The 12577-nt window shown below is 39.6% G+C and overlaps 1 protein-coding gene across 2 annotated transcripts in view; it reads left to right on the forward strand.

The window, feature by feature from the left end:
- Positions 1-294: 294 nt before the first annotated feature.
- The window catches only part of LOC306848092 (protein bicaudal D homolog 2-like), a 36809-nt gene continuing 24526 nt past the window's right edge, over positions 295-12577 (forward strand). For both annotated transcript variants that reach the window (XM_079382433.1, XM_079382432.1), the window contains exons 1-2: positions 295-720; positions 9487-9699. In XM_079382433.1, coding sequence (XP_079238559.1) covers positions 514-720; positions 9487-9699 — 420 coding nt within the window. In that variant the 5' untranslated portion in view covers positions 295-513. The remainder of the gene's footprint in view (positions 721-9486; positions 9700-12577) is intronic.

A 12577-nucleotide genomic window follows, 5' to 3' on the forward strand; every position in this document is an offset into this window, starting at 1 on the left:
ACATTGCGTTTTGTTTTTGTTTTTTCACTTTAGCTGAATAAGCCACATCATTTGAGCTATTGTAGCACAACCCTGAGCAGTTTAATAACCGCAATATTGATAATAATAAAAAATTAGAGATGCGCACTGAACCCAACGGAGACCTCCACATCACACGCAGGGAGCCGGTTCACACGAGCTTCCGGTCTCCACACAGTCAAGCCGCGGTGCATCACGGGATACGAGTTTTTGCCCCGTTCCTGACACAACACAAGGCGTTGGATTAAACTACATCTCCCACAAAAGCCTCTCCTCATTCCAAGGAAAGCCCCGTTCTGGCAGCTCCTTCAGTGAATACAGCCGCTCCTCCGCTCCATGTTACTGAGAGAGGAGCGGAGCGGAGGAGAATACAGCACTCGCTCCTCTAGCCCTGCACAGAAGTCACACCCCGGCAGGAGTCTATCAGCGGCGGCGGAGGAGAGCGCGATCATGCGGTGCGCGGACACCAGAATCTGAGCGCGTCTGCCGTTAAAGATGATGAGCGCGGAGCAGCAGCGCGACTGGACGCGGGCGGAGGTGCAGCGGCTGTCCCGGGAGCTGGCGGAGACCACGCGGGAGAAGATCCAGGCGGCGGAGTACGGGCTCGCGGTGCTGGAGGAGAAGCAGCAGCTGAAGCAGCAGTACGACGAGCTGGATGCGGAATACGAGAGCGTCCGCCAGGAGCTGGAGCAGCTGCGAGAGGTAACTGCGACACCGACGCGGCGCGATCATCGCGCGTCGAAATGCTGTCATTCTGTCGAAACCGTGGCTGAAATGTGATGAAATGACGCCATTGTGTGGCTGATATGATGAATGAGCTCGTGCTGTTTTTGAAGATGGTGAAATACTGCGATTGTGTTATGAGCCTCAAAGCTGGGAAATACTGTCCAATCCGGTCCAGTTCTTCAAAAATGTGTCACTTTCTTATGATGGAGCACAAATCTGTGCCTGCGGCGGTCGTTAGGGAGAAAAATCAATGTTCTCTGATGGAGCAGATGAATTCATAAATTTGATTCAGTTTCTAGTAGTAAGCTTTGTTGTTATATATATATATAAAAACCTGCAGCACAAAAGCAGTCGTCAGTAGCACGGGTATATTTGTAGCAATAGCCAACAATTGTATCCATTTTTCTTTTATGCCAAAAATCATTAGGATATTAAGATCATGTTCCATGAAGATATTTAGTAAATTTCCTCTAAATATAGTGTTTGTTCATCTGCAATACGGCAAAAGGATGTTTTCAATCAGGTGTCAATTTGACCTCTATTAGATGTCTTTAAGGTGTTTATGATTTGTGAAACTTGCATCTTGCAGACGTCTATCAGATGTGTGTACACCGCAGATGCTCTCCAGATGACGTGGTCTTTAACAGACATGTTGCAGAGGTTCGAGTGCGCTCTGGGTGCCTGTGTTTTATTGACTGAAGGGAAGCAGTCATTGTGTAGCTGCTGTAGTGAAAGGACATGGTCAGTGTGTTCATGCGGTGAAATGAGCTCATGATGTTGTTCTCTGTGGTCATCGGTGGTTTAATTTGTAGACTGTAATTCTTGCAGCTCATGAGTGATGGTGAAAAGTGACAGGCCTGCTTTTGAATTTTTGCGGGAGTCTCTGTCCCCGCCTAAACGGCCAAGCGAGCTACAACCTAAAGAGGAATGTGGAGAATGCAGATGGTTTCCTTCGGCCGAGCTGCAGATAAACACGCCTCTGTCTCTCATCAAATGGAGTTAGCTTGAGGATAACGCTTCATGTCCGCTCAGAATGAGAGCGAGGACGCTGTTGGTATTTGTGTTAATGAGGAAGTGCTAGGGGTCAGTCAGCAACAAAAAAATGTTGTTGTGGCTAAAGGCCTGTTATCGTTTATCTCAAGCCCAGGCAATTATCAAAACCAGTTGATTCTAGTCTGAACCTGCCTGTATTTTTTTGTCTGTTATTGTTGGACTGTGAGTAACTTCTTATCACATTTAGGTCCTTTTTGACATTTTTGAGGACTGTCTTTATTTACCAGCTCCCCCTTCTGTTCATTCTGTTCACAGTCAGCTTGACCTACATTGCTTTAATGATTGTTCAAGTAGTTTAACAGAACAAGCAGGGTTATGGGTTCAGTGCAGAAGCTCTGTTAAGCGTTCACCCTTTTCAGGAAAATGATCTCCTATTTACAGTTTAGTGATCATTTGTGAACAGGATCTGTTTGAAAATACTAGTAAATCAGGCTGAGAAGAACATCACCTGAAAATTACTGTTAATAATAATAAAAAAGATTATACCATTATAAGGTCGTGGATGCGCAGATGTAAGATGTCTGGGCCAATCAAACATGCTCCATTGGTGATAACATGATTACCCTGCACTGTTTGCAACGGCTGTGAACCGGAAGAAAAATGTTGTCAAATTGCACAGATAGTGAAAATAACGTGCTTCTCCTCGTCTGGGCATTTCTGATATTGGAGTTCACAGTCTGCCATGTAAAGCTGGTGTTAGAAGTGCAGAGGACTAGGGCTGGGTGATGTATCGCATGTGATTGTCATGCGCATCTCGTCAGTAAAGCCGGTGCCGTGATTCGCAGTAAATCTCCATCACCTGCTTTCAAATGAAGCAACACAATATCATGTTCATAATCGAAGGCGATTCATCTGTGATAATGAACGTGATATTGCGCAGCTTCTCGGTGAACTACGGCTCTGTAGTAAATGCTGCTCCATCTGAAAGCACGTGAAAGCACCACATTTAATCACATGCTTTTACTCCAAACTCACTTCATAACATCAGCCGAGTGTTTCAAATAAACCCTTCTGTGAGATGATGTGGCTTTGTACACAGAATAAGGCACACAACTTATTTCATAGTATTCTAAGCAGCGATAAAGGCATTTAATATAATATAATATGCTTTATTGTAATGAAAATGTATAATAATGAGAACTCGGATAAATCATTAAATCATATATTGTTGTAGTCCTGTGTTTATTAGTGACGCTGAATCAATGAAAGCAGTGAAATCTTCTGTTTATTCAGCTAGCTCTACAGGGATCTCCTGGGTTTCTTCTGCGGGGCGTATTTGGAGTTTCTCTGGCCTTCGGATGAGATTTACTACTGATCACAGAACCCTGCTTCACTGACAAGATGAGCACCACAATCACAGCTTCTGCCTGATCACGATTGGGATTTTCATTTCGGTTTATCGTGCAGCCCTACACTGAGATATAGGTTGTGGGCTCATTTAGAGGTCACGCTTGCACTGTGCGATTCAGTCGATTAAAATACATTCACAATTCCCCCCAAATTCAAGATAAGGGGCAAAACTGCCCCCATATGACTCATGTCTTTTATATTTACATCATTTTATAGCCTAGTTAATCAATAGCACAGGATTAGTGCTGTTTTTCTCCAGATATAAGCACTATTATAAATGTGATATTGATTTGTGAACAGTTCAATAAAGAAATGAATATTAAGTGACTTAAATTTGAGACAATACAGTTCCTGTTTCTGTTGCTTTTCTCCAACGAAAATGGTTTGAAACCAAGCCACAGCAGAGCTGTTTTGTGTCTCGGAGCCACACCGGACAGTGTTTCGTGACTGAACGATTCAGCTGTTTGAGTGAAACGCCTCAATGACTCACTCATGCACTAATTTGCCGCCACCTACTGGCGATTTGAAGTTTATTTAAAGTATACCCCCCCCAAAAAAAGTCATTTTAAATATCACTATTGAACGTTTTGTTTTTAACCCTCTGGGGTCGGCTGTCTTGCCGGCGAGACAAGCTCATTTTTTTTCTTATCAGTGCAAAAGACACTAAAAATACTCTGTTGATTTTGGTCACACAAATAAGTGTTATACATCAATCGAAACTGTGACGTGTCTACTTTTTTGTGTACACTTATGATTACAACAAAACTTTGTGGTTTTGGGAAAACAAACTGGGTACGCTCTGTCTTCTTTGTCTCCGTGAACTGCTTTTTGAAACGCGTCACTAAAATGAACTGCAACTCAGCGAGTACTCAACACAGAGACATGGGAGTTATCTCTATAGAAAGCTTGAAGTGCCTACTTTTAAATAAAGGAAGTCTTATGGAAAACAAATATTCTGTGATGAAGTCATTCGTATGAAACCAACTTTCAGTCTTTCCCGTCTTACTCATGATCTCTAATGCAGTCCCGTCCCCTTGTGGCTCGTGCCGTTCATATGTAAATAACCACATGAGCCGCGTGCTCATGAAGACCCTAAACATAAACAAAGAGTCAGGAGGTCGTTCATCACGCCTGCTGAGGTCGAGTAAAGGCTGGATTTCCCTCAAAAGAGTAACAAGAGTTCATCCAGAAGAGGAGATTGATCTGATGAGCAAGTAATGTTTGTTTTTTGCATTAGTTAACTGTTATTGTGACATAAACTTGAACACGTTTATTTGGGTTTTTCCCAAACGACAACATGATGAATGCTACGATCTAAGAATGTTTAGACCATGTTTTTTATTGCTACTCTGTTCACAAATAGATTTAATAGCATGCTAAACAATAATAATTAGTTTCTCAGATATAAAATATAATTTTCTTTATAGTACAAAGCATGCGTGAGTCTATGGCTCCAGAATCATATCATAGGCTACTATAAAATCATGCATACTAGGCTATATGACTACAAAATCATAGTTGGGTTTTTCCCAAACTGTAATTCCAGACTACAATGTTTTGAAATCCAGTAAAACATTGTGGATATGATGGACAATTCATTGTATTTAAATTTAAAATGTTTTCATGCTCTATATGAAACAAAAGTAATATGAGAGTATATTGTAACATGATGAATGCTACGAGTCTAAGTATGTTTACAACATGTTTATTATTAATAGCCTACTCTATCGATAGATCAGATAGATTTTAATAATGTGCTAAACAATTATATTTAGTTTCTCAGATATAAAATGTCTTGTTTACGATAGTACAAAGCATGCATGAGTCTATTAAACCTTTATTTATATATATATAGATGCTCCTGATATTAACATGCGCACAAAATGTTGTTTTTTTTTGGTTGTTTGTATTTGATTGAATCTGGTACCTGAACCACAGATGAATCCTGATGACTTTCTTCAAGATGTTTTCCTCTGAGAGCGCTGTACCAACATCAGATGGTCAACTACACTGATATTCTATGGTAAAACCAGATCCTTGACTACTGATCATGTTTTTTTCTTCTTGAATCCATGGAAAGTAGCAGAAACACTTAAATAACACATAAATATCAGGTATGATTTATTTGTTTCACTTGTTGAACAGAATCTGTTGCAGGAACGAGTCAAAGTCTGTTCACATCTCTGTGGTTAGATCAGTGCACAATAATGTGTCTTTGACCTTCATTATGTATGTTTTGTTGTAAATCAAATAAACCCCATTTTTTCAGTCTCCTCACACTCTCTGTCTTACCTGCCTCAGTCACAGTCACACTGATGGCCCATTAGCAGCTTTAGGGGAGGGCCCTTTGTCTCTCAGGTGAGAATCACTTCATATTCAAGGACATTACCACTCCCTCGCATATACGCTTTCTATCACAAAACATGTCTTTAAACATTTAAATCAATATATTGTTTTCTGTGAATGAGTAAGCTGAATGATTTTCACATAATTGTTTAGTAAATATTCTAGCCTAGAAGACTGATTACTCAAAAGTCTTATTCAGGACGATTTAGTGTGGCTTTTATGCCTTATTTCAACTACATTTTTTCCCCCTTAACTTACTAACCACGCATAATATTTTTTGTACATGTACGTCCACCTTGGTCACATATTATTGTAGCATAGTTTGTGCTGAATACAAAAAATAAATAAAAAAACACGCTGGTCAATAGTATGGTATAAGTAGCTGAAATGAGCACAAATATCATGTCAACACATCTCAAGGGCCCCAAAATCACCTCAGGCCCCAGAGGGCTAAAGCATCAAAATATGAATGATGTATTTGTAGCTGCAGGTTAGCTGCACTGTCCTGCATTAAACAGCCTGTGTAAATGCATCTAAACGACACTTCAGATGCAGATTCTGGCACCTCTGCAAACACACATTTGGTTGATACTCGTTTCATTTGATTGGTAACCGCTCCATAATGTCTTACTATTTGAACTGGATCTATTGATAAGAAGAATTTGAGACAAAAGTTGATACATACATTTAAAAAAAGTTATAAAAACAGGTGTCCTTATAAAGGTAAAGCTCTATAAAACTTGTTGGAAAAGTCACTGCTACAAACTAACCGTGGCACAGAATATGAGGAATATCAAAAGCTTTGTCTAAACCTGCCAAGATACCAGCACAATAGCACTCTCAGCAAAATATTGTCTAATTATCGTTATCGACAAAATTCTAGAAAATATTGGGATTGTTTTTTTTCATTATTGCTCACCTCTAGGCTGTATGTGATTTTTGGGACATCAACATTTGGGCACCTATTCAGTAAACAGCCAGCATAAGTCAGCAGTGAGATGACTTGGTCAGCCTGTTAAAGTTTAACAGCTGAGAAACAGGCTCACAAGCTCCCACTCCAACCTTGTTTTGAATGCACATGATGAAAATCAGTGGAAACAGGTTAGTGGGGCTTTAGCGCTGGCAGTGCTGCACTTGGCAAGCCAGCTATCCCACCCTGTAGCAGAACAACAGGACCGCGGTACGCTAAGAGCGTTCTCTTCAGGCTCTTTCATACAGTGTGTCTTTGTTTCTTGAGGGTGCAATCGAAAACAAATCTGCTTAATTAGTCATTGTGTTGAACAACTCAGGATTGTCCTGTTGCTAGCAGGTGTCCCACATGGCAAACAGGTTATCCGTCAGTGTGGGAGGTTTATAGACCGTTTGTTTGGAGCTAACAGCTGTTAAAGCACTAGTTGATATTCTGGGGAACACTGTGCATCCATACCAGCCTTTTGCCCTTCATCACCTAAACGGCTCGCTGTTAGTCACTAAAGGCCTGAAATACTTCAAGCGAATTTGAAGGATGAATGGATGCCAAAGGGAAGGTGTTTGAGTTTGTTCCGGTGGTTAGAAACAGCTAGCCTGCGCTTATTACCGGCTGTTAGACATTTGTCCAAGATCATGACCGGTTCACAGTATATACTGCTATTAAGATTAAATTATTTAAAATAATTACTTTTGCTTGAAATTAAGATAAAGTAGTTTATATTTTAAATAACCATGTAGAAATTTGATTTTTTTACAAATGTACTTTTTCATTAGATTTTTTTTATATATATTTTTTTAAATGTGAACTTAAAAAAGAAAAAGGCTCTGAAAATGTCAGATGAGCTACACATGAAGCTATTGTAAAATAGTTGACACGTGCTTTTGATAGACATCAGTCGAATACTATCATGTGGGATGTTGTGACATTGCTAGGAAGCCATAATCAACATACTCCATATAAACTCCATGTTCAGTCTAACACATTTTCTTCAGCTGTTACTCATTGTTTCTATTTTGCTGTGACATGAAGTCCTGCCTGCTGAGATCTGCAGCAGAAATGATAGCAGAATCTGTACTAGCTGACACATGTCTACCATCACATGGTAAATACCGTTAAACCACCCAGCCCTAACCTGGGGTAAACTTGGGTTGGGTGACATGGCAAAAATATCACTTTTTCTTTTTTAGTCATGATTCACAGTCTCATGTTTTTTTTTCTTTCTCATGTTGGTTTTTAAGCCTGTTTTGGAAATGAGTGAGCAGTACAAATTAATTTCCCAAAATATAGCCCTACAAGGCAACAAAACAATTGAAGAAAATGACCGATCATTTGGCCAAAGACTAAGACGTAATGCACGGATCCAACATGATCTTTCTTCCCTCTCCCATTTAAGACCTAACCTACTGTGTTTCTGTGAACCTTGTGTGACAGTTAAAGCACAAAAAGCCATGCAAGAGAACTTGAGTGTGCTCTTCAGGTGTGTGCGCTCAGAAAAACACACGCTAGAACAGTGTGCGAAGGTTTAGAAAGGCTTTAAAGTGTGTGCAAATAAAACATGTCCATGATGATGAAGAGCTGAAAAGTGACCTAAGTGTATCCACGATAGAGATGATAATCAGAAACAATAATAATAAAAAAACCTGCCACTGGTAATTCTGTGATCTCTCTGTAACGGCAGATTGCCGACATATTTTAGTTATTCACATTTAGTCATTTAATATCTTAACATGTCACAGACCGGGAGGTTTAAATAAAATATCTACGCATCTAGTGAAGAGGGAAGTTGGCCTGACAATCACATCAACAAAATTGGACAAAAGGTGTAAGTAAAAATACACGATAATAATTGTGCTAAACTATACTGTACTTACATGTAATTAATTAAATTGAGCATTGTTAAAAACAAAGTTGCTTCAGCTGGTGCCTGAGCTCACAGGAAACACAGGAAGCTCTCTCACCCTTAGGACACACTTCCTCCTCCTCCGGCCGGCTCAGAAGAAAGATCATGGGAACAATAAACATACTGAGCTGTGCTGCTGTGTGCCTTTAAAGGGCAGCTGTCCTCTACCTCAGCCTCCAGACTGAAGCAGAAGCTCATAACAAGCGCGTGATTAGAAACAACCTACATGGGTAGCAACTGTTTCCTGTTTTCACCCCAGCATTTTTGATTCTTAAATTAAATATAAATTTGAGTATATTATAGATGAACTTTCCAGTTGACAGGATTAGATGGGTTTTGTGAAGTACTCTTATTGTCCTCTTCAGGAATTTATCATTTTATGTAAATTTTCTCAGATTAAGATGGAAGTGCTTTTCTCATGTCCCCTTGTTGCATGTAGTTAGGCCACAGACTTAACCTGTGAACAGGTTGCACATCAGTGAAAACAACAGCACTCACGTCTATTATTAAGGGAAAAGTGGTTATTTCTTTCATTTTTTGGAGCAATTTCGTTCAAAAAGCGAAGTTGAATCAACATCACATAAAGTGAGGTATACGCATTACTCTGGAGTGCTGATTGGCTGCCATGGCTGGAGAGTACATGTCTGCGTCATCAGTTTTCAGAGCTTTTCTCAGAATTATTTATGAGAAGTCTTCTGTTCCAGTCACTGCGCTGTATTATGCATGAGGTTGTATTGCAGCGGAGAAATCAAATCTCATGGAAGAGCTTCTGCGCTGTCAGTTCACCTCTAAACATCGTAACAATATTTAATATGACAACACGTGGAGCGCGCATGAGAGCAGTTTCTGCTAGTTTGGAGAATGCTGATGTTTCATTCTTTCTTTTTCACTTTTGTCACATTTGGATTTGTTTCATATTTGATGAAGTTTGCATGATTCTGCTATTTTCCTGTTTATTACTGTGAAGCTGCTTTGAAATAGTCTGTATTTTATAAAGCGCTCTAGAAATAAAAATGACTTGTTGCTGCAGTGGTTCTATATGATTTCATCACACTTTTGAACGCAGAGTTTGCATGGTTTACCGCTTGTTTCCTCTAATGTTTGTATCCTCCTTGTTGCGCAGGCGTTTGGACAGGCCCACTCCAACCACAAGAAGGTGGCGGCTGACGGCGAGAGCCGCGAGGAGTCGCTGATCCAGGAGTCGGCATGTAAGGAGGCGTATTACGAGCAGCGCATGCAAGAGCTGCAGTCCGAGCTGCGACAAGCACGTAACATCCTGACCAACGTCCAGTCTGAGAACGATCGGCTCGCCACCATCACTCAGGAACTCAGAGAGGTCAGTCAGAGCACTGGGTTTGGATGCTGAGGAACACATTCAAGTGATTAGAAGTAGGCCTGCAACAAACGATTATTTGGATAATCAATCTAACCATTATTAGAACGATTAATCGACTAATCGTTGATTATTTCACTGATTAATCAGGAGACTTTGATTTATTCAGCTTTTGCAATGTTAAAATATTGTTATATTCTAACAAATAAATAAAAGTAATTACTTCAGCTTTTGAAAATCATAGTATGCATTTACAATTGTTATACAATTAACAAATAAATATATTTGGTGCACAAAATGAGATGACAGAGAACCTCTCTCATTCACCATTTAATTAGCTGTATGAAAAAGTAACGAATGACGCATCATTCTGCCGAACATCTCCTTTTGTACGTCATATGGATAAGAAACAAAATAAAGGTAAGTGAAAAGACATTTTATGTTTGGATAAACTATTTTATTCACATCACAGTCTCTCTTAAAGTACCTTATAAGGTTATGATAATCGAAACAGTCCTGAGCTAGATCAAGCTCTGATCCCTGCAAACCAAACTATCACTTTAATGAAATAATATTTTTTCCCACTAATAAAATGATTTTATCAGTAGCTAGCGCCACACTGAAAAACCGCTTTATAACAGAAAATCTAGTTGTAATTCTAACTGAAAGCAACACTGGCTCTGGTTTGTCATGTTTAATGACGTGTGTTTGATTTAAGGCTATCTACTACATAAAGTACGGTGTAAATAAACATGAGGTGACTGGACTTTAATGGAGTGCTGAGCTGCAGAGTATTGGAGACATCTTACAACTGAACGATAGCTAAGGTTTTTTCAAAAAAGTCGCTAGGTTTGTCAGTATGTACCTGTTATGGGATAAAAGGGTCTTAAAGTTGCTAAATATTGTGCTAAAGTCGCGCTCGTGTGTGTGTGTGTGTGAGGCGCGGGAGCTGATGGCAGCGGGCGGTGGATATTGTTGCGGCCCGCCACAAATAAATCAACGTATGGGAGATTGTCTGTGGGAGTGTCGGCAGTTCTTGAGCACACAGAACGAGCAGAAATGCGTAGGGCGTGGGGAGATTTTCCACTAGTTAATCGATCGTGATGGTTTCATTCTCGGGTGGATAAAAAAATAGCAATAATAGATGATAATAGTAATAAAAACAAAAATGTGTTGCCAAATATACTTGGGTGGCCCGCCCAGGTAACGTCTATGTGTGGGAAACACTGCAGATGCTTTCTTAACTGCTGCTTTCTCACCGCTGTCAGTTTATTACATTAGCTGTGCAAACTTTATAGTTCAGTTTATATCTTAATTGAGAGGAAAGGGCTGCTCAAGCAGCTTCAGGTTGGGCTGTGTTTGCTCTGAAGCGCTGTGTCGTCTTCTCTTGAACTGCATCCAGGAGGGCTGAGTTTTGCTCTACAGCGCCACACTGGTCAAACCACATTATTGCAGAATATGAGATCAAACAACTACTCGACAACAAATGTCAACAATTTTTTACTGTTGACGTTGTCGATAACATCAGCTAATAATTTCAGCCCTAATTAGAAGCTTTACTATCTGCTATAGCACCAATTTATTTTGTGTTAATATATATAGTGGATAAAATAACTGAGTATTGATGAATTAAGAGAGGATATGGGAAATGTTTGTCCTTGCATATTAAAACCATATATAAACAATGTAAACGTTGTTATAAGCCCTGACACTAGGGCTGAGACGGTGGCAGTTCTTTAACACCACAATGGTGAACACTGTTAATGCAAATGAGCTTTTATGAGGTGTGTAATGGTACACGCATTCAAATTATTTCCATTTGACCTTAAAACTCGTCCTGACAGCAGCCGAATCTCTGTTAAACTTCACAGATTTCTATGAAGGAGCACCAACATCCAATCAAAAGAACGTTGTTGACTTTGGCTGTACACAAGAAATCTCCAGCAATATCAGTCTGGAGCACTTTCTGTCGGGAAGAGTGGGGACAAATGGACACAAGATGTGCTCTGTTGATGTTTCAACCAAGTATTAGTTGAGGGGTGTGAGATTATATATCGCTTATGATAGTTTCATAATTGTTTTTAAAGATATGCAAGCTGATATTGTCGAGTATATCACTCACTTTGCAGAAAACAAGCAAAAACATGTATTAAGAGTCCAAAAGCAGTCACTGCTTATAAAGCCTGTTAGAATGCTCTGATAATTCAAGTTAGGAAAGCAAAAACAATCCCTGTGTTTTTATATTTGTAAGATATGATATAGTTGTGTAATATAGCATAACAGGAGTGCCATTTTACTGAATGTTAGTTTCACGAATGTGATATTACTTTATATAACACTTCAAAAAACAAGAAACAAGTCAATATTGAGTGAGTTATATTTTAGACACAACATTGTTTTTTTTTCTGTTACACCAATGAAAATGGATCAAATAAAGCCGAACGTTTGTGCAGCCTGAAATGTTGCTTACACACACGCTGAAAAACTGCAGGAAAACCCTAATTAAATCTGAAACTGAGCAGCAAATGTGTTACGTTTAGCAAGTTGGCTTTATATTTATAGGGGTCAGGGGACACTGGGGGCCTCGGTCTACGCCACTGACTGGACAAACACACACGGTGGTAAAACTGACTGTGAGGACAGATAAAGACTGAAACCCTTTATATCATGCTGTACGAATGCACAGTGCCTAGGAATGTCTAATTCACAAACAAATGACTTGCTGTGCTGACCAACCTTTATCATCATTTACTGAATGACGTATTAATGACGTATTAATAATAATCCTATGTTTTGACACTAAACCAGTATCTGGTCTACAGGGTTTTTTCTACTTTACCACAGAAAAAGATGCAAATATAGGATTAAAAGGACATGAAGA

Source organism: Barbus barbus, assembly GCF_936440315.1.
Source record: "Barbus barbus genome assembly, chromosome: 28".
Lineage (NCBI taxonomy): Eukaryota > Metazoa > Chordata > Actinopteri > Cypriniformes > Cyprinidae > Barbus > Barbus barbus.